Consider the following 26,930-nt stretch of genomic DNA (forward strand, 5'->3'; position numbering starts at 1 on the left):
TGAAGATAACAAGCTGACAGGGAGAAGGATCTCAGTTGTTCTCTAATGAATACAACGCAAGCAAACAGAAAGACTCAAGCATTACAAATGACATGTATTATTAACTACTCTCCAAAGTTTCTTAAACAAGATCCAGATCATTGGACACCACCAGTTTTAAAGTAAGATGTGTGTGTATATACAGTGTATATTGAGGCTGTTAACACACCTGTGATCTGGGTCAGATTTATGAAAATAAGTTGATTTAATAGCTGAGAGGCATTCTGATCTGTCAGTGATGAGCAGGACAGAAGCACCTATGAGGAAATGCATTGCTGTGTGATCAGAGCAGGCTTTCAGTCTGAGTTGCGATACCCAAGGAGCAGTATTATGCTTGGAGGGATAAAGTAATAAAATACTGACTAGCTGCTTGTGAAACAGCTGCTGAGAGAGGAAGGAAGCCCTGTGGGTGACTACAGGAGGTGAGTGTGCAATTTAAGACTGTACATTACCATGCATGCTCAGAGCCAGGCCAATTCCAGCTCTAAAAGCAATTGCAAGACAGGTGTTTCCTACTTATGCTTGCTTTCCTTAAGGTTTCTGTAGGCTTTTGTAGTGCTGGGTACCTGGTCATCATGTGCTATAAGGAAGCAGTTGTGAACAGGTGACTTGACTGTTGCTGAAAATACTGGAATCCTTTAATTTTTGGCATTCAGGAGTTTGTCAGACCTTAAGTGTTGAATTCAAGTTGTGTGGCAGTTACAGCTGACTGTGAAGACTGCTAATGCTTTCACTTAGTAGAACAGGAAGGTCTTTCTTCTAGTTATTTTTTGTTTGCAATAAAAAGTTTAGGTGTATTGCTTCTCTTGTGCCTAGGCCTAGGTTTAAACAAGAGAAAACCTCAGTCAAAATATTTATATAAAACATAGTAGCAACATACCACTGCCCGTTCACTTGGCAAACGTGTAATGATGTGGTGTAGTATTTCTGAAGTCATTCATCCAAAGATTTTAGGTTTTGTTTGTTTGGGGTTTGTTTATGTTTTTTTACATGAGCTTTAGCACCTCAGTGTTTTCTTAGGATAAGTAAGTTCTGGTAGTGAGATTCATGGTGAGGAAGTTTCTGCCTGCGGTAAACATGAATAATTTTCTTCACATGTCTAAGATTTGGGCCTGTTGCTGAAGATACTGGAGCTATCCCACAGCTATCTTCCTTGTATTTCCGTAGGTAATCTGTGCTATGGTAATGAAAAAAATATTGTGTTTGGACTGGCAAAAAAAAAAATCAGACATTTTTTCAGATTTCATTTATAATACATTCTGGATAATGTTGCATGGAGCCCATGCTAGTCCTTCTGATTGGACAGAAACACAGTAGGACTCAACTCTAGAATAATTCCACAAGTAATATCTACTCTGCTTGAAATGAATATGTTGTGTACATTGGTGTTGATCCGCAGTGGAACTTGAGGGTAGACTTTACCTGATTTTGAAGTCTGAGAATGCAAAACACTGCCAGAAAAAGCTGATCTAGAGGGCATCATCAAAGAGAAACAGCATATACTGAAAGGATCTCAAGGTGTAAATGTCAGTGTTACTACACCTGTCTTCACTTTGTACAGTGTAACATGGCTCTGTATCTTTGAAAGACATCAAAGAAGTAAATATTTTATAGTAAAAGATACTTCCAAAGCAGTGTCTTCTAGGGAAGATTTTCTGAAGTTTTGCAGGGATGTATTTGGGACAGAAATGTGAAATTCCATGGCATTGTGGTGTTTGATGTGGTGGATGTTTTTTTGGGGTTGGCTTTTTTTTTTTTTTTTTTAAGGGGGAGTTGGCAAGTCTTGGGTTTCAGATTACATTAAGTGCACTCATGGAATATATCAATTTTATAGTGTCTTTTGGTTACTTCTGGGGAAAAAACATACTTTGGATGTTATTTGTACTATGTGACACCCATTCTTCCCTCCTCTCTTCCCCATCTCTTATGTTGAGGTTGAATACATGATTGTGCTGGGGAATAGGCAGGAGGGACCATGTCTGTTTTGAGAAATTAGGACTACTGTTCTTGTTCTTTGCCTTTCTCATCCCTCTGGGTTAAAACTGCCCCAGTGGAGGTAAATAGGTTGCATCTTGGAGAAACTGTCCCAGCAGGTTCCTGTTACAACAGGAGAACGGTGTATAATACTTACTCTGACTTTTCTGATTCTGAGAAGATTGTCAGATCTAGAACTGCAACTGTGTAACTGAACCAGTGCAAATTCCTGTTCTGGTATACACTTAGGCTGAATAAAGTAATTGGATTTAAAAGAAAAATGGAATGTGCTAGCAAAAGTCTACAGCAGTGGATTCAACAATAACGTATTGGATTTAAAGTCCTCAGCATTTTGTGAATCATAAATTAAAAATGTTATTTTTAAAGGATTTTATGAAAAAGAAAATGCAGACTTTTCCCCCTGTTGCTTAGACAGTGAAGTTCTGGCTCGTTGAGCTCAGATGTGGTATCCTGCTAGTTTACGTGTTATTACAGTGAGAAAAGAGTTCTCAAACTGAAGAATTTGGGAAAAGGTGTGAGTTTCTGGAGGAACCACCTCCAGAAACTGTGGTGTTCCATTTTTAACTGTGTGAGTCATGCTGATTTCAAGTCTGTTACCTGTGTTATTTCTTAGGGATAATACAATAAAGGACAACATCCAGTTCTGTCTCATTTTTCTTCAAATATGAAAAGCCAGTGCAATTTTCCAGCATGAGCTGATGGTTTCTGGCTTGTACCTTAGCTTAGCTTTTTTTTGATAACTTCTCGTTTCATAAATTGATTTTTTGTGTTGTACCAAAATGTTTGTTAGCATTCTAATTTTACTTGCATGTTAATAAAATGCTGTTTTATGAACACATTCCAGAAAGGTATTACATTTTGGGGTTAGAGAGAATCTATCTTCTGTTAGTGATTCTTACTAGTGGCTAATTATCTTCAGTTTTAAAAGCATAGTCCTTGTTTGTAGCTGGTGTTATTTTTGTGGCTTTATCACCCAACTATCTTTCCTCACAACTTAATCTCTGGGTTTGAGTTCTTCATTAATGGGTATTTTCCCTCCATTACTCTAATCATGGCACCTTTTGAATCATCACTTTTTGTAGTAATTGACCCTTCATGGCAACCTCTCTTTTTGATAATTTAAATAATGAAGTTCTTGTCCTTTCATACTCTAAGGCATTTTCTACCCTTGAATAATTTCTATAGCTGTTACTGACCTTTGTTTTAATAATGGCCTTCAAGCAATGTGAGGTAGACATTACAATTCCATGGAGTATTTCATTGTTGGTCTCCTTAATTTTGTATATGGAGCTGAACCTGTTTCACCTTTACTCGTTCGCTTAATTGAATGTAGTTGTGTGAATAGTCCCTTTTGCACAGTGTCCAATTGGCTGTGTCTGAGGGATTTATCTGCTCTCACCCTCTCAACTCTTGTGCAGGGTCCTGCTTGATAAGACTTCAGTTTCGCATTCAGAAGGTTTTGTCCATGTTGTTTTGAAGACTATTACAGGGTGTACTGTAAATGCTTCTGTACCAATGAGTGCAGAGTAGGTAACAACCCGGAGGAGCTGGAAAGCTGTCAGCTGACCACTATCCCTGAAACTTGGCTGGATGAATCAAGTGATTAGAGGACTGCAATTGATGGCTAGAAACTGTTCAGGAGGGACAGGCGAGGAAGGAAACGTGGGAGTGTTGCCTTCTACATTAAAAATGGATGTATTGCATAGTGATTCTTTTGAAACAGCAGTGCACAGTTTGAGAGTTTAAGGGTGAAAATTAGAGACCAAACCAAAAAGGGAATCTTGTAGCTGGCGTTTACTGCAGACTGCATATCAAGGATAGGACACTGATGAGGTATTCTTGCTTCAACTACAGGAAGCATCACACTTGTAAGCCCTGATTCTGCTAGGGGACTTCAGCTGCCCTGACATCTGCTGGAAAAGATCATCTTTAAAGGTCCCTTCCAACCCCAATCATTCTGTGATTCTAAAATAAGTTTCATGTGCTTCAGGAGGTAGAAGACCATGGTGTTCTTCTGCTGACCCAACAGCTAAAGTGTGAGATGAACGATAGCTCCATTGTATAGGCCTGTGTATTTGCCATAGGAAAATCAGGAAAAAAAATGAAACATACAGAGGTATGATAAAGCCAGTGTGTCTGAGAGAGTTTGAAGGTCTTGTTTGGTTAGATTTTAAAGTACATAACTGGTACTGATTTTATTCTAGTATTACTTTGAGAATACTTTGCAGTGTGTGGATAACACTGCTGTAAGTGCTGTGTAATGTGCACCAAAGAATCATAAAAATAATCTAATAAAAAATACCAAAACGTTTTGTAGTGTTAAAAGCCTGGTCAGCTGTGCTTTGAGCTAAAGGGTATCGGATGTTTTTCTCTTTCAAGTTGTTAGCTTTAAATCCTCCAGGAACATACTAATCAATGCCTGGCATAAAAAAAAATAGCTAATGCTCTTAACTGCAGCATGGTACTTACTGTGAGAGAGGATGCTATGTATTTGAAGGCTTTGTTCAAATAATGCCTCAATCTGTTGTACTCAGTAAGGTCATTTTTCTTTCTGAACAGGATACAAGGGAGCTTCCAGAAGCCAGTCAAGATGAATATGGTGAAGAGGATCATGGGCCGGCCACGGCAGGAGGAGTGTAGCCCTCAGGACAACGCATTGGGCTTGATGCATCTGCGTCGCCTCTTCACAGAGCTCTGCCATCCTCCACGGCACATGACCCAGAAAGAACAAGAAGAAAAACTTTACATGATGCTGCCGGTGTTTAACAGGGTAAGCTGCAGAATCTGCAGGAGGCATTTTCTTTATTTGAATTGACTGCTCAGGTTTGTATTTCCAAGACTTTGATTCTAGCACAACAGGAGCTTTTCTTCTGTTGGCATCCTTTCAGTTTTCACTTTCTCCTCACATAGTGTTTTTTTCAGTGAATAAACCTGCCCTTAGAGATTTCCTTCTATTATCACTTTTTCTGAAGTGCAGTCTGCAATAAGCTGTAGGCAGTCACAGAGCTTTACTGCAGAGTTGCTGTTATTGCAGTCATCTGATTTCCAATCTAAACTTCCATGTAGCAAGTTCATATCTATTTATTTGTGCGATAGCAGTGTCCTTGAGTGTAACTCTTGACTCTTCTTTACAATTATTGTGCTGATGTAAATTTGTAGAGATTAACAATCATAATATCTCCTGTCAGATTTAGTTTTGCTAGGCTACACGAGCTGTGCAATTTGAATCTCCTCTTGTGATAAATTCTTTGCATTCTCATCCCCAGCAGCCCTTTTCCTATGTGTTGAGCCTGAATGCCTCTTCTTGGTCAAGGGGGATTTTGAGCAAGCGATCTGTAGGGAAGATGTAACAGTGTAACAGCCACTCGCACAGTGCCATTCACTTTTCACTACTCCCTTGTACTCAGGCACTGAGATTTTGTTTGAAGGCAGACTGTGATGACTGTCATTGGAATTAATAGGAGCTAAATCCTACTGATATGTCACTCAGTTACTCTGTCACTTCATTGTGAATAATAAATTGGATAGTAGTTTTAGGGTCTTGAAAGAGTAGTAGATACAGATCTAGATTGTGTTTTGGTTTTTTTTTTCTTCCTGCCATGACCTGAACCTTTGCTTTTTTTTGGGTGGTGAATTTGTGCTTTCATATGCTACCGTGGAGAACTGGAATCATCCAAAAACTAAAATACAACACCTTGACAGGAAAATTGGCTCAGTCTTCTCTTAGATGGATGTTTTGTTTAAGTTAATGATTATGATGGTGTTAAACATTGAACTGCTTACATGCTTGTGCTGGTTTTGGCTGGGATAGAGTTAATTTTCTTCATAGCTCATATGGGGCTATATTTTGGATTTGTGCTGGAAGCAGTGTTGATAAACACGGGGATGTTTTCACTATTGCTGAGCAGTGTTACACAGCATTAAGGCCTTTTCTCTTATCACCCTACCAGTGAGTAGACTGCGGGTGCACAAGGAGTTGGGAGGAGACACAGCCAGGACAGCTGACCCCAGCTGACTCAAGGGATATTCCAGACCATATGGCATCATGCTCAGCAGTAAAACCTAGGGGAAAAAGGAAAGGGAGGATGTTCAGAGTGATAGTGTTTGTCTTCCCAAGTAACTGTTACACATGATGAAGCCCTGCTTTCCTGGAGATGGCTGAACACCTGCCTGCCAATGGAAGTGGTGAAAGAATTCCTTGTTTTGCTTTGCTTGCCTGCACAGCTTTTGCTTTACCTATGTCAACCCACGAGTTTTCTTACTTTTACTCTTCCAGTTCTCTCCCTCATAGGATGGAGGTGGGTTATGGAGTGAGTGAGTGGCTGTGTGGTGATTAGTTGCTGACTGGGGTTAAACCATGATAATGCTGTGTAGGAAAATTAATCTTGGTCAAGGCATAATATTAATAGGATTTTTAGTCTACTAGGTAGCATGCTTTAGTGGAGAGATCCCCTAAATGTCATTCTGTTGCCCTAGGTATTATTCCTAGTTCTACTGGTAACCTGTTGTGTGAGTATGGGAGAAGTAAACACAGTTTATCTGTTTCCTTTTTAATTTATCTGCTTGGATTGTATGCCCTTTAGTTATGGACTTTCTTAGTTTGTTTTTACAAATTAGCACAATAGAGTCTTAATCTTGGCTTGATCCCCTGAAGGTGATTTTGATGTAGTTATGCTTAGAAATCTCCCTCTGGTGATTACAGGTGGCTTTTTTTTTCCTGAATAAAGGAACATAACCGCTATAGCTGCTTCAGCACTTAGTTGTGATCTGCCGGTGGAGGACAAACTTTTTCAGGCCCTTGTGGTAGTTACTTGCAGTAGCATTGCATCTATGGAAATCACGGTGATATAGCTGGGTTTAAAACTAGTGTAGCAATGTATGTCCTATTTCTGTACAGCAGTCTTTCCTTAGACTTTGATTAGATTTCAGAGGTTAAAAAGAACAGTTACGTTTCTTTGCTGTTTCTCCCTTTTCTCTTTCTCCTCTTTATTTCTTACTGCACTTTTATTTTTCCCTCTCCTTTATACTGCTTGCTGGCTTTATCCTAATTCTTGGTCCCTCCACTTGACCCAAGTTGTAGTTGCCTCATGTCTTTGCACCGTTTGTTCTCTCACTGTCTTTCATTAAGCTCATGTGTTGAAGCATTCTGAAAAGCAAATCAGTAGTCACAGGTCATCTTCTTACTATGTCAAATGAGCTCTTGCATAAGGTACCTGAGGCTCTAGCCTTAGGTACCATTTTGAGCTTTTGAAAAGATTAATAGTTTCTGCAATTTTCATCTGTATGAATACATTGTGGCTACAATTTTCTCCTAGATCCCAGTTTTCACCATGTTTATCATAGATTTTGCCTTCCCAAAGTTTCCCATGTCTCTTTTCTGTGCTTTACGGAATTCATGTAATTTTGTGGATGGACTCCCTTCTCTAAATTGTGGAGACTCTTTTGTTCCCTTCTTTAGTGAGGTGAACTTGAGGCTGAAGACACATTATTCTGTGTTTGCCAAAGGTTTTGCTTTTGGATCCTACTTGTGGTTTTCTCTCTTCCTTTTCTCTTTAGTTTCCTTGTTTAGTTTTAATATAACTATCCTCAACTCTGGCTGTTTTTAACCTGTAACCTTCTTGGAGTTGTCCTTCTTGGCACAGATGTTGTCACTTCAGTTTCCAGCCTTTGTAAAATCTGAATTGTAGCTTGGCGCATCGAGGGAAGCATGTATTGTTTGTGCTCTTTCACGTTCTCACAGTTCTTGATAACCATTATCAGTTTTCAACAAACTGCTATGTAACACAAACAGAACTGATTTGTCTTGGTCAGTCAAGATCTGTCCCTATTACAAGGGGATTTGTTTCACTGCATTTCATATGAATGCGTTCTCTTCTTCCTGTGTTCAAGAGGCTAAGCAGTTGTGATGTCGTCTATTTATTTCTACTTCCACAGTTTCCCTTTTCAGGATCCTGATTAATTCTACCTTCTCCACCTTCTTCTTTTGAAGCTTACATGTAGAGGCTGCTGTGGCTTTCTTGGTTTATCTAGTTTTATGTCTTGTGGTATGTACTGTCTGTGGTACAGCTTATTTTTGAGCAATACTGCTATCTGTGAGTCAGACAAACTCTGAAATTGATTGGAGTGAAAAAATAGAACAGGAGAAATATTTCACTTTCTGAAGAGTCTTATATGAGATTTTCAGTGGGAGATAAGATATATCTTGGTTCACTGTAAAATCTGAGATGACTTTCCTCTGAGACCTACTTTTGAAGATGGGAAACACTAAAGCATTGCTGGAAGTTAATTTTAAAAAAAATAAATCTACTTTCTCAAGCATAGTCCTTTAGCTGCAAATGTTTTTAGTATCAATTAATAACTTGATTCAAAGTCAGACTCTGAATCGCTCAGTTACTTTGCATAGTTACCTGTATTCTGTTGAACAGGTTTAAGTGAGATTGAGTACCTGTGTTACTGACTTAAGCAAAGTCCATGATGATAGAAGCATTATCTATTACAAGATTGGGATGTCTGTGTTGGGAAGAGAAAACGCCAAATAGATTGTGGAGCTCAGATCAAGGCTGTTGCACCAAACCTTTATATGCACTTCAGAATATCTCTTGTACAGAGTAGAGAGCTGTTGGAGGTGGGGCATGTGTGTATTTGTAGGGAAGCAGGGTGTGTCTGTGTAATCTGATTTTGTGAGAAGTGTGATTTTTACTGAATGAAGAGATCTAGATGGAGGAAGGTATGTCTGTTTCCTATAGGTATCTCCGTGTCCAGCTACAGGCAGCTAATTAAATAACCAGTGTATCCAGGAGCTCTTTTGAGGTCTTCCTGCTTAATCATGTATGAGTCTTGGTGTCACACCCCATCCTGTCCCCACCTGCCCCCTTCAGAGGTATGTGAAGTCCTGTGTAATATGCAGTTCCATTTTCCTGATATTTTGAGGATTATTAATGAGTATATCCAGAGGAGGTAAAGCATTCTTAATTTTGGTTCATAGATGCAGCATGTCTCAAACATGCTGTGTTTTAAACCATCCTGCTAGTTCTGTAACAAATGGGCTTAACAGACCATTTCTGTTTCCTCATTGTTCAGGGAGGCTTATGAAATGATGAATCACATAGTAATGAAAAGCTAAATCGGTATATAATTAACAAAAGATTTGTCCTCTGGAAGAGTACTCAAAAGGCTCCTTTCAGAATTCAGTGCATTCACTACTCTACTGGAGTGGCAGTAACACTTTTGCAGTATATAAAGAAAGTGGAAGGAATGATAAAAAGGCTGGTTTCAAGTAAGAGGTGCTTTGTTTACATTTTCCTGAAAGAGCCATGCTCTTTTCCTTATTGAAAAGGTGATTTACTGGTAAAATGTTTCATACCCTATTCCTGATTTTTACTACCCCCTTTAATCAAAAGCGTATATAAATATCCAATGTAGGTGCTTGTTCTACGTAGTGAAAACTTGCTTATGGGACAATGAGTTAAAATTCAGTTCACCTCAGTCAATCTTTTACTGTAAATTTGAACTCTCTGCATTTTGTTGGAGCCTGCTGACAACTCTAGGCAAGCTCAGGACAGGTAGTAGGGCTATCAGTTTTTCCTCCTCCCTTGTTCTGAGTGAAAGAGCTTTAAGCAGTTAATGATGACAAGATGCTCTGCCAATGTGTTCTAGTGTAGATAACCTTGCTTAGGTTAGACCAGTGAATAAGCAAGCCTTGGGGTGCTTTTCCCTTCTTAAAGCTTTGTGGAAGTTAGAGGCTCTCTAATGAACTGGCAGCCAACACAGACAATTGCAAAATGAAATCTTGTGAAAGGTTTAGGGAAGTTTGGATTGTCTGTACTGGGAATGTTGTGTACTTTAATCCAAATGTGGAATGTTTTTCTCAGTCTGTTGAGAACAGTTGCCTACATGTAATGTCTGGGCATCTGTTTGCTTTCTTTAATGGTAGTTGAAATTTCCTGTATTAGAAATGCTTATGGTTTTGGTGAAAAGTATTTTAATTTTGTGCAAACTGAGTGTTCAATTTCACTGTTGTATTTCTGGCTCTGTTTCATCATGACTTTGCAATGCGAGTAGGCAGGAAAAATATTTTTGGCTGTTGTGTAAAGTGCCAGAGCAACTGATACTAAGGGGAGTAAGAAGTCAGACTTAGACAAAGGTTATTTTGTCTTGCGCCTTTTAAATTTTCTTCATTAACTTTGGGATTTCAAGGTAAGTTGTTTCTGTAATTGTCTTGCATCCTTCTTGGCTGTGACATTGTGGATTTCACTGGATGGCCCTAGACTTAAGAGTGACCTCAATCAAGTAGGTTGGCACCTCAGCCGTAATAGTATAACTGAGTTATCCAGGGAAAGGAGATGAGGATGAAGCAGCTCTTGAGTCCAAATCAGTTGTACTGCTGTAGGTTGCATCCTCTTTCTGAGCAGCAAATATAACTTGTGGAACTAAAGTTTCATTAGAAAATTTTTTACGCTTCCTGGCTTATTTCATGACTCCTGCAGGTCATGAAAGTAGCCATGAGGCAGAAAATTGTAAAGTAGCAGGGAGGTATTGAGACTGTTCAGGTGTTTAGCAAGCTAGTCTGCTCAGCTTCTGGTATCACAAGTGGTGATACCAGAATTCAGATTGCAGGCTTTGATGGTCAATATTGTGCGTTTACTATGACCATTTTAGCGCAAGGTTTATGTCAGAACTGTGGATAGAGACTCCTTTTTGTGAGCAGTCTTGAATGAAAAGCAAGTTAGCTGGAAAACTAGCTAATCCATTTTGGGCTAATGTTGTGTTCTATAGCTTAGTGCAGTACCACAGAATTAAAGCCTTTCTCCCAGTTAAATGTTATTCAAATAAGTGATTTACTAATCAAATTAATGCTAAATTACTATAATCAAATGATGATTTATTAAAAAAAAAAAAAATCTCTAGTTACTGCTGCTGTTATGTTCAGGAGGATCTCAAGAGAGGAGACTAAGAGAGTGCCAGCAGCATGGCATTGTCAGTTTATCATGGCAAGATGGTAACAGGACAACTGTACTTCCTAGTTCCTTCTAGAAGATTTTACACATACTTTTACATGCATTTACATGCATGTACATGCAGTTCACCCCTGTGGGATGTTTAGGTCCAGCCAGATAGTAAAGAAGTTGCTGTTAAAACAAAACTGCTTTTGGAGAATTTGCTCTGGTGTTTTGTTTTTACCCCATTACGAGCAATCTCAGTGGTCTTGGCCTTTGTGGAAAACTTGTGATTCCCTTTCTCCCTTTTATTCATCAGATCTTATCTCCCTGAATATGTTAATTCCAACTATGATTATGTCTTAGAGCATGCACTGTGAAAGCCAGTACAGTGATGAACACTTCAGTGGGAAAATACTCCTTCAAGGAGTATTACTTCCTCCAAGGAAGGTGGTAGTTCATAGTGATCCTTGTAAACTGAATGACTGTGATACATCCATTTTTCTCATTTTAGGTGTTTGGAAATGCTCCTCCAAGTACAATGACAGAAAAATTTTCTGACCTCCTGCAGTTTACTACTCAAGTATCACGATTGATGGTGACTGAAATTCGACGGAGAGCATCTAATAAGTCCACAGGTATTGTGTGATTACATGTTTGGGCGCATGTTTGGGCACAAGTTTGGGCTTTGTGAGGTGTACGTTTCAGAGCAGTCAGAAGAATATTATGAGATGCCGTTCACAGCAACTGTGCAGGCTCAGAAATTTAAGTTTTTGCAGTGAAAATGTATTGTCTACTGTTCTTTGGGATGAGAGAGACAGGAGGCGGAAGAGGCTAGAGATTTTTTTCCTAGGTTACAGAGAAAGCTGGGTTCCACAAACTTGATAACACATGAAAAAGAGAGGCGTGAGCTAAGTTGCATCACTATTGGTAGAAGGAGACCAAGGACATGCACGTGGACAGCTGCTGTATCTTGCCTGAGGTGCCTGTTGGTGGTGTGTTTTGTCCCCCGGATATGTTAACATTTCAAAACCATGCATTTTGAATTAACTGCTGGCCTGAAAGCTAATAAGATGTAAAATACACTGAGTATCACATTAGGACCAACACCGCCAGCCTTATTAAAATGTTAGAGGACCCCTCTTCTATTTATTTAAAGTGTCAGAGTAACATTTGGTTCTGTTGAACCCTGAATGTGTGTTGGGACCATGGATGTGTATACCTGCTGATGTATTAGGATTTGCATAACTGAGGACAGTGTGTCAAGAAGACATGTTTAATTAGCTTTCCTCTTCAGTTTCCTGTTTTTAAGAGGAGTGCTTCCAAGAAGTATCAAGTTTTCATCCGTTAGATAATTTTAAGATCTGTGCTGGTTTCTCAGTTTGAAATTGCTGAAAATAAGGAAATAGCGGGCTGGAAAAGGCTGTGCAAATTAGTATACATGAAGTCAGGAGTCACAAACTGTGCCAATTACAATTTCTTTCCGTTTAAGTAGAGTGACTAACAGCGAAACATTCCAGATGGTGAAACAGATATCGTAGACAAAACCTGTTGTCTGTGGGTAAACAGGCACAAAAAGGCTTTTATTTGGGTATTTAGGGGAAATAAATGCCCAAGAGCCATGCTAGGGAATGGTGGTGTTAGTTTGACCTTTTTTTCTGGAGAACATCTGTTGTGCCTGCTAGTCATTTGGATTCTGCTATGAGTGGCTATTTTTGTGTATTTATTACTTAAGCCATACCTCTGCTTGTTGCTCCAAGATAAGCCAGTTGTCATCCTTGACAGCTCACAAATCAGAGATAATTTTGTTATTGGTTTTGGGGGTTTTCTTGTATTCTACCATGCTTGGGAATTTAACCACAATGACTTAAAAGAGAGTTTGGTACTCTTCTAAGCTTTAATGTTCTGTTGGTTTTTTTTAAATGGAAGGCAGACATTTTTTCTGTGTTATGAAGATTACTGTTATTTTGGTCATTAAATCCTTTCCAGATCTTGGATAAGATGACCTTAAAGGTCTGTGTTCTGCAATTGCATTGTGACTTGATGGGGCCGTGGTGTTGCAGTTTACTTTCCAGGAATGAGCAGTTAACAAACTATTAAAACTCATAGTTTGCAGACTTCTGCCTTAAACTATTTAGAGGTAGATAGCAATTTCCTGCAAAACTGAAAAAAAGAATAGAAATTATTAGCTTCTTAGAACACACTGAATGTTAAAGACATAATGTTATGAGTATGGATTGTGAAGGTTTTGCATTTTTTTAAACTTCTGTTCTTTTTGTGTACCAAACAAAAAGATACATCATATCTTAATAGCTATTGACAGGTAATTATATCTCCCAGCATGTTTTTAAAAGTGAAAAATTTCATTAACAACTGTATGCAGGAAATGGCTCTGGTAATATCCAAGTGCAAATTTGTGATGTTGTGAAGTGGTTGGTTTAAGTCAACAAAATTGCTGGGCTTCTTTTAGAGAGAACCTTTCCACAGAAACAAAATCAAAAGTCAACTTTAGATACTTAAAGGAAGAAATTTTACAAGAATTTGCTTCCTACCTATAAAGAGATAAATGTGTTGGCAGTATTTTCAGGTGGAAATGTGGTAGGATTAAATCTTGCTTGTTGGTGTGTTGTTTTTTTTTTGGTGGGGTGGTTTGCTTTTCTTTCCCTCCTCCCCATCTCATAGTGGAGCACAGGGCAATTGTTTTCATCAGGCTTTTGAATATTTATGCTAACAGCTATGTGAGTAGTATCTGCATTGTGGAGGCATATCTCAGTTATTCTTGGCAGACTGTAGTAGTTTTCTCAGAGTTGTGTTTTGTGATTCAGTAGTAACTGCGCCAGCACCCTCTCTGAAGTAGTCTCTGAACACTGCCATTGTAGTTACATGATCAACTAGTTTTAACTGTGTTATTTCTCTAGTATGCATGTAACCTTGGAGTAGGAAAACCAAAGTGGTTCAAACAGAGTTAAATTTTCTTGTCTAAGTCTTTGCTGCACAACAGCAATAACCCTATCTATGAGGATTAGTGCATGCTTTCCCTTGCCCTGAGGTGTCTAGTCCATTTTAGAGGATTGTGAGGCCATGGCTGAGATAGCACTATATGCTTGAGATCTTTAGCTGCCAAATTTCCTACAATAAATCTAATTTTGTGTCTGAGTCAATCCAGAAGTTGTGGCAGTATATGCTAAAATATACCTTCAAATGTCTGTTTCCAGCGTTGTCTCAGTTCTGAAACGAGCCTTTCTTTTGGGAGAAAGTACATCTGGCTCAGGGCTGAAAGAATACAATTTCTCAAAAACGGGATGAGGACAGCTGGAATCTTGGTAGAATAAACGTGGCTACTAATGGCTGCTTTGCCTGCTGATGCTGGAGGAGAAACAACACTAATTTCATGTATTTTTTTGAAAGACATATCATGCATGCAATTGGATCTTCTGTGATTTTGCAAATATTTCAACAGCATGTCCTAGGGTGTTTGGCACATCATCATAATTTAGACCCAATCCAAAAACAAGCATACAACAGTGAAGGTTGATTCAGCCAATCCCTCCTGTACGGACAGCAGGACTTGTGTGACAGTTCAAGCCAGGCTGATGGACGATGGAGTGTGGTCCCCAAAGTCCTCTGTGTGCAAGTAGGTGAGAGAGCTGCTCTCTCCATAACACATGTGCCATCAGCTGAATAGCCTGGGACCTTTTGGTTTATCATTTCAGTGAGTACCTGTACCTGGTACATGAAAAATTCCAACTACTGAATAGTTTAACATTGCAAACTTAAAGATAAATGCAAGCTGTCCCCCCAGATCAGACCATGAACGTGCGTAAATGAGTGGTTGGTGGCTTCCCAACTGCAGTGACTAACAAATAGAAAGCAAGAAACAAGGCTAAGTACAAAGTACACCTTTCTCTTTCACTCTTAACAGCTTATCATGTTGCAGCAATGTGTAAACCTGTGATTTGGTACCTTGTAGTGCTTATTCCACATTTACTAATACTGTTTTCTAACTCAGTCATATGTTGCCTTCATCTTGGGCGCACCAAATGTGTGGCTCCCATTGTCTAATGCATTAGGATATATAAACATTCGATATCACAGGGAGGTTCAGAATGATTCCCTTAGTGATGGGCAACCTGGAAGGTCCTTCCCCAGTCAAAATGTGAATAAGTGGTTATGGAGACAGTCTGTGGAAACTGTACAGAAGGGTAGAAAGTTGAAGAGCTAGAAAGCAGAATGATTCATCACAGGATTTTAACTTCCTGTCAAGGTCAGTTTCAAAAGTTTGGGCGGTTGTGTGTTTTGTGTCTTGCTTAACTGATTTTGGTCAACACTTGTGCTATATTTGCAACATTCTCTGTATGCATTTATCTCTGTATTTACTATTTCATGCTAAATTTATTTTTACCATACCTCTAGACTTATTCAGCTAATCCCTTCTACTTCCAGAAACAACATTTTCAGTTACTGTTTATAACCTCTGAATGTTGTGGGGTTGGTCGGTTGTTCCTCTCCTCCTCTTTCCCCTCCAGTTTCACTGATTTACTCAAACTGTTTTACCAGCAAAAATGCTTTTAAGTTCTTCAGGCATTTGTCTAACAGATCTGCTGAAAGACTATCATTCTATCATCTTCAGACCACTTGAGGAGACCAGATTGATAAGCTTTGTCATAATATGTAACCAGAAAACCACATCAGTGGTTTGTATTTGGCCTCTAACAATACCTTTGTTCTTTTTAAAATTCCTTTGATCTGCGAACTCTGCCTTTATTGTTCATTTTTATTGCAGTTTACCTCTGTCACATCAGCAGAACTGATTTTATGTTTGCTTTAAATACAGAAGACTTAGTCTAATTTGTTGAAGTGTATCTCGCAGTTTGGGTAAGTTACAGATGGTAGTTAAAGGGAGCTTCTTATCTTCTACTGGTAAGTAGCCTCTTGGGCTCCTTCCACAGTGAAGTCTGAAATTTTCCTGATACTGTTACTTTGTAGTGTCTTCTTCTCTGAAGAGCTTAAGATCTTTCTTGGAAAATAAGTGGATTTAGGGGCTTCTTCCAGACCTATTTGGTATGTCAGTTAGCTTTTCTTCTGTTAAGAAGAGAGTATGTTGGAAACTGTATCACATGGTGTGCCTATACGCCTTGTGGTTTTTTTTCATTCTATATTCTTTCTCCTGCCCTGTGTGTGACTTTGCTTTACGAGGTGATTCTGGTTTTAATTTACTGAAATGGCTCTGAAAGGGAAGCAGTAGCCTATCAGCTACTTATCAGGAGTCAGTTGTGATCAATAGCTGCTATATCTTATTGCTTTTGGTTAACCTTCAATTTCTTTTTGATGCTTTTTACCAGATCTCTCAAGGCAAGTGCAGTACAATATAGTTCCTTTCCAAGAGATCCTAGAAAGCCTATTATTTTATCGGCTTGGTTAGTGAGGCTAAATGCTGGCACAGTTGAGGTGTTTATCTTTGGCTGAGCAGCTCTGTTTCTGCACAGTGCAAAGGCACCAGCCACTTGATATCTGTGGCTTGTGACTACAGCACAGCACTGTTCCTGATGATTGAAGAAAGACTTTTTGCCATCCCATTTTTATTTGGGTTGATACTTCTCTCTTACTATCTAGGCAGTAGGAATTATTTGTATTCTTTAACTAGTTATCTGACTGTGTTTCCAGGTATTCCATGTAAGGAGTAGTGGAGGCTTTTTGAAGGCTTGATTAGAGAACGGGTCCCTGACATCAGATTGTTCCACACTTTCCCCCTGACACACTCACCCATACCTCCCACTCTCCCCCATCCCCTTTCGCATATTCACAGGTATTTTTTCCCTAATATTCCAACCTCGTATAAGAATAAGCTGTACAAAAGTCTCATGACATTATTATATGCTGTTTATGATACTAGAACATCTAACTGAAAGCATCATGTACTGGATTTGTCCTTAGTGCTGTTGCTATAAGCAATGATGTTGCTTTTAATGCGGTGATGCTTTTTGTAGCGATCTGAGTGGGTCTAATCCCGTTGCTTTCCATCTGCTGCTTTTCTAGGTCCAGGGTGGAAAGCATTCATGTCATATCTTATGAATGAAATGAATTCTGGTGCTTTATTCTCCTAAGCCTCTATCCTGTGTATACTGAATCCATGATGAAAAAAATCTGTGTATTAACCATGTGACCACATAATTGTGGTTACACTTACTGCGTATGTGCTTGCACAGTTGTAAAGATACATGTGCTTACCTATTATTTTATAGGTTTTTCTTTGCTCTTTTGCCGTTTTCTGTTAGCTAGCATATCTGAATCCTAGATTTAGTGGTTTGTCCTGGAGAAGTTGAATGACTAATGATATCTGGGTGGGGCACATAAAGTATATTACAAAAGACAACTTGAGCACTTCAAGACCAGGGAAAAGGTGCAAGAAGTAAATGAAGACTAGTGCTGGTGATAGAAATTAATCTTAAATGATAGTGTGATCAAACTTGCTCAGAGCAGCTGACAAGAGAACTTTTTCCTGCACTTAAAATGTTGTGTTTAGGTAGTGCTTAATTAAGACTGACGGTTTTGAAACTGCTATTTATAGTGTTCAACTGCTATGCCATTGAGGATGCCAGCAGCATAACAACCTTGTAAGAAGCATAGATTTGCTTAACCCCTGAGTCTAGCTTTCAAACATGACATAAAAGAGACCAGGTGGCTTTTGGAGGCTGTGCACACCCTGTTTGGTACCAGCCCTACCTGCTTACAGTCAGAGGCTAATTGCCCAGCTCTGGCTGTGGTCAGATAGAAAGAGAATGGGCCTACTAAATAGCACCTAATGCTATTTAAGGCACTGTCATTGTAGAAGCAGCAGGTGCTTTAGACACACTTGACAGAGTTTAGGAAAGTGGCTTTTGCCAGGAATTCTGTCATTTTGCTTATGTCTCTAGTGTAGGAACTATGGCTGTGGCAATGGCTGTTGTGCTTCTGGAGTTGGTCTACTCATACGCCCAACCATCTGGCTAATGTTTTGTGCTGATGGTTTTGGAAAACAAAGTGCTCACCATGTACTTCAGGTCAGTGTGCTGGGAAGTTGCTGTATGTCTGCATTTGTGTGAGTTTTAAAAAATTGCTTTACCTTTCACCTTAGTGTTTCAGGCTTTGTTTTATCTCAGTCAGTCTCATGCATGTATTTGATAGGTGCCTCTTCTTACTTTAGCACCAGAACTTGAAAAGCCAATGGTTTGTACAAGAACCTGTTATGGGGTACATGTCAACAGTATGCTGGCCTGCATCAAAAGGAGCAGGTTGAGGGAGATGATTTTGCCCCTCTGCTTTGCTCTCATGAGACCCCACTTGCAGTACTGTGTGCAGTTCTGCGGTCCCCAACAGAAGAGGGACGTGGACCTGCTCGAGCAAGTCCAGAAGAGGCCTCGAAGATGATCAGAGGCTGCAGCACCTCTCCTGTGAAAACAGGCTGAGAGAGTTGGAGTTGTTCAGCCTGTAGAAGAGAAGGCTCAGGGGAGACCTTACAACAGCCTTCCAGTCAATCTAGTCTAGTGGAAGGGGGGCTGGAACTGGATGGTCTTCAAGGTCCCTTCCAACCCAAACCATTCTGTCGTTCTACAATTTTATGATGATCATCTACTTTGTAGGTTTATTAGTCCAGCTCTGCTTACAGTCTGGTGCTCCAGAAAATTATCTTTTCAGTGTAGCCAATGCTAAAAGTTTGCAAGTACTTTGCCATATGAAATGTGTTTCAACTGTCTTATTTCTCTAGTACGCTAACTGTAGAGTAAATTCCTTTACACGTATGTTCTGGGGTATCTTGACAGCAGATGAAGCAAGCAAAAAGATTAAAATTGGACTTTTTTATTCAGTTCTTGGTTTATTCTTCTGTTAGTAATTCTTTTGTAATTAATTTTTTAAGCAATGTTATGCATGTTTTTCCTGTCCTAGTTGACACTAAAAGCACTGAAGATGATTGATATGCAGTTACTAATGAAAAATAATTTTGGGTTTCTCTTAAGGGTAATGGACAATCGTCTTGATTGGCATTATAGACTTTTAACATAAGTGTGTATTCAGACAGCAGTGAAATAGGATTTCATTTTCTGTCAATTTATTTATTAAGGCTGATAAATATTCAGCCTAGTAAACAAGTTATCTTTGACTCTGGCTGTCAGGGAATGGTATCTGATTCCTGAAGTGGTCTTCAGATCATTAGAAGCAGCCGTAAGTTGTTAGTGTTTTCATTTTCAAAAAAAAATTAGGATGGAAATGTAATTTCTGATATTGGTCTTAGTTTTACTTTTTGTTACTGTTTTTTATTCCTTTTGTCTTTCTGCACCTTCCCTTCCCTACAGTCTTTTCCTATTATCCTCCATATTGTTGTTTCAGTACAGTGCTTTTTTTCAGGAATAGAATACCAGCCTTTCCCACTGAGACCACTAACTGGTGGTGACTTCATGGCTGATAAAGAGTATGTTGTATTTCATAAAGCCAAAATACTCAAACAGAAGTTGCTGCATGTTACAGAAATCTGTCTGCTCATTTGAAGGATAATACATGACCTAAAGACGTACTTTTTACAGCCCTGCTAATTTCGGAGCCAAATGTATGTGTAAGACTGGAATGTGTGTCTGGAGAGTGTAGGCCTAAGCCTGGTCCTTTTTTCAAGTCGTACTTCAGAGGTGAATTCACGCTCAGTGCTCAGGGACATGTTCCTTTCTGCAGACCATCTGACTGAATTTTTATTGCATGTTTTTAACTACCCCCTTACAGAGGCTGCAAGTCGTGCCATAGTCCAGTTTCTGGAGGTCAATCAAAGTGAAGAAGCAAGTAGGGGTTGGATGCTGCTCACTACAATCAATTTACTAGCTTCATCAGGACAGGTAAGTCTCAAACAGCAAGGCTAAAAAGTTGTGGGATGGGAGACACCAAAGCAATAAAATAATGAACTGCATGAACAGGCGCTAAAAGATATAACTCTATTCTGGTTTCTATGTTAAGATCCTTTTTCTGTTCTACTGCCACAGATCTCCTGCTTTAGCTGCTTGTGGTTTCGGTTCTTTTGAATTACAGACTTAACTTTTATTGTTCACTGAAGGCTTCTTTTGCATGCTGCTGCTTAGTGCCCCATGAGATGCAGGTCAAATACAGCACCTAAATCACTTGGACTTTGAACTCGGGCTCCCCTTTCAAGGAGGGCAAGAGCAGTGATGAGTGATTAATGCACAGCATGAATCTTTACTGCCTCTGCTTTTGGTGCTGCTCTCTATCAGCACATCTTTGGCAGTGTACTGGACAGCTGCATGGTTTGTTCTTTCTGCTCTAATCTGTCTTTACAATTCAGCCCAATCATCTTATCTGTGTTTAGTGTGTCACCAGCCTCCACCCCAATTTGTCTTCTCTTCCCACTGATGCTTTCATATTTTCTACTGCCTTGTTCCTTATGCCTGCTTATACCTTCTTGCCAAGTGAGAGCATAAATTGAATAGTTGTCCTCCCACTCTCATTTCTACTGCTACGAAGAATGGATAGCTAATGAGGGCTTGGCTGAAGGTCTTATAATTAACTTGTAAGCTTCTGTTGGCAGAGGCTGTCAGTTTTTGTTTCTGTCTTGTGCAGTGACTGCTCTGAACCGGGTGCCTTTGTCATGTAAATAAATTATGATCCTATTTTTAAGGTTGCTCTTCAGGTAGGCATTCAAGAATAGATGGTGAATCTGTACTGCCATGTGGACACCTCACCAAAGGTGTGAGAATGAAAAACCAGCATTTGAATCAACTGCTTTATGGGAGTGTGACTTTTTGAATATAGTAATATGTTGAACTGTTTTTTATCTCTGTTTTTGTTTTCCCCAGAAAACTGTGGACTGCATGACTACAATGTCAGTGCCTTCCACGCTTGTGAAATGTCTATATCTGTTTTTTGACCTTCCACATGTGCCTGAGGTAGTTGGAGGAGCACAGAATGAGCTACCTCTCGCAGAGCGCCGAGCGCTACTTCAGAAAGTCTTTGTACAGGTAAGAAAGGTAAAACTGGTCAAGGAATTTGCTTGAGGAATGGAAATTCTTCACATGAGAAAACTTTTCACTTGAACCAGTTTTTGCTCTTTGATTCTTCACAAAATGATGACTTAGAGTAAGATGTATTTTCCTGCAAGCACAGTTTGAGGTTGAATTTTCACTCCCCTTGTGGTTTCTGTCCTTGGCAAATATTTCCTCCACAAAAATGCATGCAGCTTTTCCACTCAGCTGCTTAAAAGGAGCAACATATTGACTATTACTCTGTTTTAATCTAACTGGTCCTTGCCTTTGTATCTTGGGCCGTTACTGATTGAAATAGACATAGTAAAATAATTAGTATTGGTAATAACCTATGGATTAATTTAACATACACTAATTTCCCTTTAATTATGAAAATAAACCATGAATATGGAAGCAAAGAATTTAAATGTGGGAACCATCTGACCTTGCACTATTGCAACTGTCCCGAGATATTCCAGGGACTCGATCTGACACGCTCCTTTCTGAAATTTCAGCTGGAGATCTTGCAAGGAAATTCCCATATGTTCTTCTGAGGTTTTGGAAGAAGCTGAAAGTTATTAGAAAGGGGTCAGTGGTCATACTGCCAGATTCCACATGCAAATTGGATGCATTTCTATGTGAGGCATCCCTGCCCATGGCAGGAGGGTTGGAACTATATGATCTTAAGGTCTTTTCCAGCCCAAACCATTCTGTGATTCTATGATTGTGGCCATATTTGCAAAACTAAGGAGGTCTATCAGTAGTCACATCCTTCAGGGATTTGAAGGCAGTGCCAAGATTTGTAAGAATACTATTTGAGAGGCATTTTGGTGCCTGCAACTGTAGAAATAAAGATGAGCCTTATTCCCACAATTACTGGCCAGTGCCTGCCTAGTAACAGTGTATGAGAACATATGCGTTTGCCTCTTCTTTTTGTCTTAGTACTATAGGCTGTCTTCCAAAGCAGAAAGCACAATGTACCATGAGCTATCTTTCAGAAACTGCTGTGTTATGTTTCAGTCAGAAGAGTTGATAAATGATCAATGTTATCACGTAGGGTCCCCTATGCTACCACTTAGGTCTTTTCTGTCCCTCTTTAAGGCCTGTAGCGTGGTGATCTGTGATGAGCTGGCTGGAATAGGTGAGGTTTCAGATAGCTTCTAAGCCTCCTCCTCTGGACACAGGCAGCCTTGCAAAGTCTTCCTCCAGTTTTCTGAGAGAGAGACTCATCTTTTCATGCACAAGACACAAAATGGACATCAGATGTCCTCAAAACGTATAAAAAGGGAGTGCAGCTGGTTGTGTTTTGTTTTGTTTATGGTAAACTGGAAATTCAGATCCAGGTGCCACTTATCCAGGTAGGTCTACAATGTTGCTGAACCCTTTTCTGCCAGACTCTTCTATCTGATCTTATTTGGCCATTTTTATTTGACCAAGACATTATGAATGCAGCTCTCCAAACAACCCATCAGTAGCCTTCTTCCTGCATTAGGAAGGGATACTACAGTTTGCTTTGCAGAGCCTGTGTCCCACTGTAGACCTGTAAATTAAGTAGCCGTCAGATTCTCCAAGAATGGAATAATCTGGTATCCATGCAGATATGCTGTGTCAGCCTAGAAGATTTAAATTCTGCTGCTAATCTTTTGCTAATCATCTTAAACTGAACTGGGACTTGGAATAACCGTGAGTTGAATAACCTTGTCTTCAAATCAAATTATAGAAACAGCACAAAAAGGGAAAACAGCGTATTGCTTCTTTTAATGTGTATGCTGAATGGAGGAATGTTTTGCCTTTTGCTAAGACTAGCAATGATCAGGGTACTAATGCTAGATGCTTAATGACTCCTTATTTCAGATCCTAGTAAAATTGTGCAGTTTTGTGTCCCCGGCGGAAGAGCTTGCTCAAAAGGATGATCTCCAGCTTCTGTTCAGTGCAATAACCTCATGGTGCCCTCCCTATAATCTGCCTTGGAGGAAGAGTGCAGGAGAAGTACTAATGACCATATCGCGTCATGGCCTTAGTGTCAATGTAGTGAAATATATTCATGGTATGTATCTGTCTTCAGTATCATCTATTGGTTGTTTTTGGGGATGTTTTTTTTTTTTCTCTGCTGCTCTTTCATAGTTTTCTTAGTTACGAGATAGGCATGAAAATAATAGATCAAGGAAAACTTCCAGGCATTTTGTAAGTATTTACACACATGTAGAATCTCAGAGCACTTCTATAGTTCCTCTCATGTTTTGGTGTAGAGTTTATGATGATGAAAGGAAAGGCTTTGATAAATTCAGTAACTGCCTGTATTGAAAAATATTCACTGGGAAGATGCATAAGTTTGGGGTTTTTGCTGTGAGCGCATAAGTTTGGGGGTTTTGCTGTGAGCATTAATTCTTAACAGGGGTTAGTTGTTTTCAGTCTTGCATTTGAATTAGCAAGAGCAGCCTCTTGTAGAGGTGCAAGGCAAGCTCGCAGTGCCGTGTTTACAGCTACTTGTCTGGTACCACTGTAGACAAGTATGCCTTTATAAAAGCATAGAGATGTCTGAGGAAGTTGCAGGAAGAGGAACTAGGTCCGTGTGGTCTGCTGACACAGGTTGACCTATTAGACGCCCATGAAAGCTGCTGCTCTGTAGTAAATACAGGTGCATTATGCAAACTGGGAAGACCTAATTTGGGTGTACTGGGAGAAGATTCTTTCTCCCAGACACCTTGCTTTTGCAGGAAGAGGCTGGGTAAGACTGTTAAAACTAGTGCTGATTTGCAGTGTGCTCCCTGTTATTCAGGACATCAGGGGTAGCATACCCTGATAGCAGCAATCCCTGTGTAATAACAGGCACTAGAAGATGCTTGAGGGAGCATGGTGTATGGGCGCAGAAACACTTGAGAACTTCCAAGTGCTGACTGATTGAACAGCCAACGGGCTTCCTCCCCTGTGGTTCAGCCCAGCTTCCCCAACCAAGCACACTGTCTCTAGGGCCTGGCCCAGGGAGGCTCTACTTTTCTTGGCAGAGACCCATGCCTATGCCCAAAGGGCATAGCAGTGGGCCTTAGTACCATCAATACTGGTGCTTCTAGGAAGCATACAAATAGCCTGTCCCAGGGCCTGTGTCATAGCCAAGTGTGGAGATTTTGGGACACAGCTGGGAAAAGCATGGCTGCTAGATGGGTTTCCAGCCCCTGTGTTTTCCCTGTTGACTGACTGACTAGATCACTGACCATTCAGCCAGCCTGTGTATCTTCTGCTGGGCCCTTGTTTTCCTCACCTTGCCATGCAACTTGTAGATTACAGGTTTTGTGCATCCTGAAGGCCAAATTAAAATAACCTCAAGGGCTTAATCCAGCCTGTGAGACACCAAATGATCGAAGCAATCAGAATCATTCAGTTTTATCTCCTTTTTTTGAGAGAAATAGCATCCTGACTGTTTCAGGCATGGAAACTCACATACAGGGATATTTCTGTAGCTGGTTACAGATTTTGGTAGCTGATATGAGTAGTACTTTATTCATCATGTATCTTTGCAAGGCCTTGGTTATGCTCTGCTTAGCAAGGGCAGCTGCCAAACTGGCTCATGACAAAAAATTTGTGAGAGCAAAGCAAGATGAAAACCAGTGTTGAAAAGTATGTTGGCAGCCTAGGACCAGCTTTGATTACAAAATACTCATATTGCATTTATTTAAAACTGCATAAGTGTTTAGGTATGCAGGATTTGAGGTAGGAAATTAGGTAGAATATGTTTCTATTATATTTAGGGCTTTTAGAGTATAGGAGCACATAGAAAGCATTCGTAGTTTTTAAATGGAAATGAATGTTGAAGTGAACTAACATCCTTATCATACATTTTAGTAGTGTACACCTACTGGAAAAAAAAAAGAAACCCAGTTTCCTCACACCATGGAAAGCAAGTAGTTACAAAGCTTCACAAAACCATTTTGACAGTTTATGAAATACATCACCCTGCTGCTCCCACATATTTCACAGAAAAATTCAATCTGTGTTTTTTCTTGTGCTAGCAGCATGTTTCAATTCCAGTGAGAAAGATGTGAATGTACAGTATCACTTGTAAGCATAGAATAGTAATCAGTTAAATATTTCAGATAGGACTTACATGGTGATAGGTATTTTCCCTGCATCTGTAACAGCCTTCTAGTGGGTTTTTGATCAGTGTAGGTGTATGTGTATATGTCAAAATATGATGAAGCACAACAAAGAAAATAACTAAGTTTTGACTGTGTCCTTTGGCATATTGCAGCTACTACCATTATCACTTCTCTATGGGCTTGATCCACAGAGCAGTGAGGCTGGCATATGAAAACATATTCTAGGTTCTTTAAAAAGCGAAATAAAATCTTAAACAGAAAACCATTCAACATTCCCTCTTGCTTGTTGATTAAAAAAAAGAAGAACCTAACTTAGATAACATCTGTCAAAAGGCTTATCTCATATTCAAGAAAAAAGCTGCAACATTTTATGATATTCAAAGGAGCATCCTTTCACTGTCTCATGCTTTGATTTGATCTCTGAGAAGTTTTGTTATTGGTTTAACTAGAAAGACTTGCACTTGCCTTGAGCATGTTGCAAAGTTAAAGTAGCAGATAATTGAAGGGAGCACCTTTAAAACAGGAGTGCAACCTAAAATCTCACCAGAGATTTGTCAAAGCTTTTTGCAACGGGACCAGTAAACTGATGGAGTGTGAGAAGTGTGCAGAATGAGGCAAGCTGTCTCTCTTTGATCAAGATTTATCAAACAAGCAAATGTGCCTGCCAAAGAAAGGCTAACCAGAGTAACAATAAGAAGACAGGGTGTAACGGCTTACGTGTAGGGTTTTACCTGACATCAGCAACAGGTTATGTCAGTGATTTGTGTAACTTTTTGTTTTAAAAGAAAAAAAAGATGTTTTGGACATATTTATAGTTGCCATATTTGTCTTTTTTTTTCTGCTGAGTTATCTGATCAAATTTTTTAGGTTTTAGGATTTATCTACACAGGCTCCTCCTTAGAAGAGTCAAGAATTATAAAAGGGGGACAAGAGCTGGCAAAAAGAGGTTAGGGTTCTTATCCAAAGCCACTTGGGAATCTTAGTCGTCTTCAAGTGCTCTGTGATATTAAATGTTATGTGATAAGAGAGAGTTAAGTTCCTGGTTGCTGTGACTCATTACTAAGTTACACTTCTTGCTGTGATTAATGTCACAAAATTCTAAATTTCTTAATTGTGATTCTTTCAGAAAAGGAATGTTTGTCCACGTGTGTTCAGAACATGCAGCAGTCTGATGACCTTTCTCCCCTAGAAATAGTTGAGATGTTTGCGGGGCTTTCTTGTTTTCTCAAAGACTCCAGTGATGTATCCCAGACGTTGTTGGATGATTTTAGGATATGGCAAGGATACAACTTCCTCTGTGACCTCCTCCTCAGGTATGCAAAAGTGCTTGAAGGAATGCAACATATCACTGATCTTCTTCTGAAAAGATTTCTTAATAAAGAATTGCTGAATAGGTTTGAAGAAATAAATGATTATAGGTTATTATGAAATTAAGATAATTAGAACCAAACTTGAAATTGTTATTCTCACCATTTATGAAAGTACATTGTTTAGTTTATTCACTGGTACTGTTATTACTAAATGTTTCTGTATGTGCTAAGAAAGCAGATGCTTAAAAACAACTGGTGCTAAATATTTAGAAAGAATTCAGAAAATAAATTTTGCTTGCAACTACTGATTTTTGGGTTTGGTTGGATTTTATTTTTGTTTTGTTTTTGTCTAGAGACACAGTTTATTGATGGTCTTGGCAGTAATTGGTTAACGATTGGACTTGATGACCTTAAAGGTTTTTTCCAACCTAAACAATTTTATGACTTTTTTGTTTTAACATCCTAATATAATGGAAAATCATGTACATAGATGTGGTGCAGGCTACTTAGTATTGAAGAGACATTTTTGTACGTAAGCTCTAATAGCAGAGTGCTGGAGAG

At 39.4% G+C, this 26,930-nt stretch overlaps 1 protein-coding gene across 8 annotated transcripts in view; it reads left to right on the plus strand.

Moving 5' to 3' along the window:
• WDFY3 (WD repeat and FYVE domain containing 3) overlaps positions 1-26,930 on the plus strand; it is a 171,175-nt gene that overhangs the window by 51,187 nt on the left and 93,058 nt on the right. For all 8 annotated transcript variants that reach the window (XM_057402032.1, XM_057402030.1, XM_057402029.1 and 5 more), the window contains 6 exons: positions 4,594-4,804; positions 11,485-11,608; positions 19,719-19,828; positions 20,801-20,962; positions 22,820-23,012; positions 26,186-26,372. In XM_057402032.1, the coding sequence (XP_057258015.1) occupies positions 4,625-4,804; positions 11,485-11,608; positions 19,719-19,828; positions 20,801-20,962; positions 22,820-23,012; positions 26,186-26,372 (956 nt within the window). In that variant the 5' untranslated portion in view covers positions 4,594-4,624. The remainder of the gene's footprint in view (positions 1-4,593; positions 4,805-11,484; positions 11,609-19,718; positions 19,829-20,800; positions 20,963-22,819; positions 23,013-26,185; positions 26,373-26,930) is intronic.

This window comes from Pezoporus wallicus, unplaced genomic scaffold (genome assembly GCF_028554395.1).
Source record: "Pezoporus wallicus isolate ANWC-B61680 ecotype Strahan unplaced genomic scaffold, APGP_CSIRO_Pwel_v1 contig_7178, whole genome shotgun sequence".
Taxonomy (NCBI): domain Eukaryota; kingdom Metazoa; phylum Chordata; class Aves; order Psittaciformes; family Psittacidae; genus Pezoporus; species Pezoporus wallicus.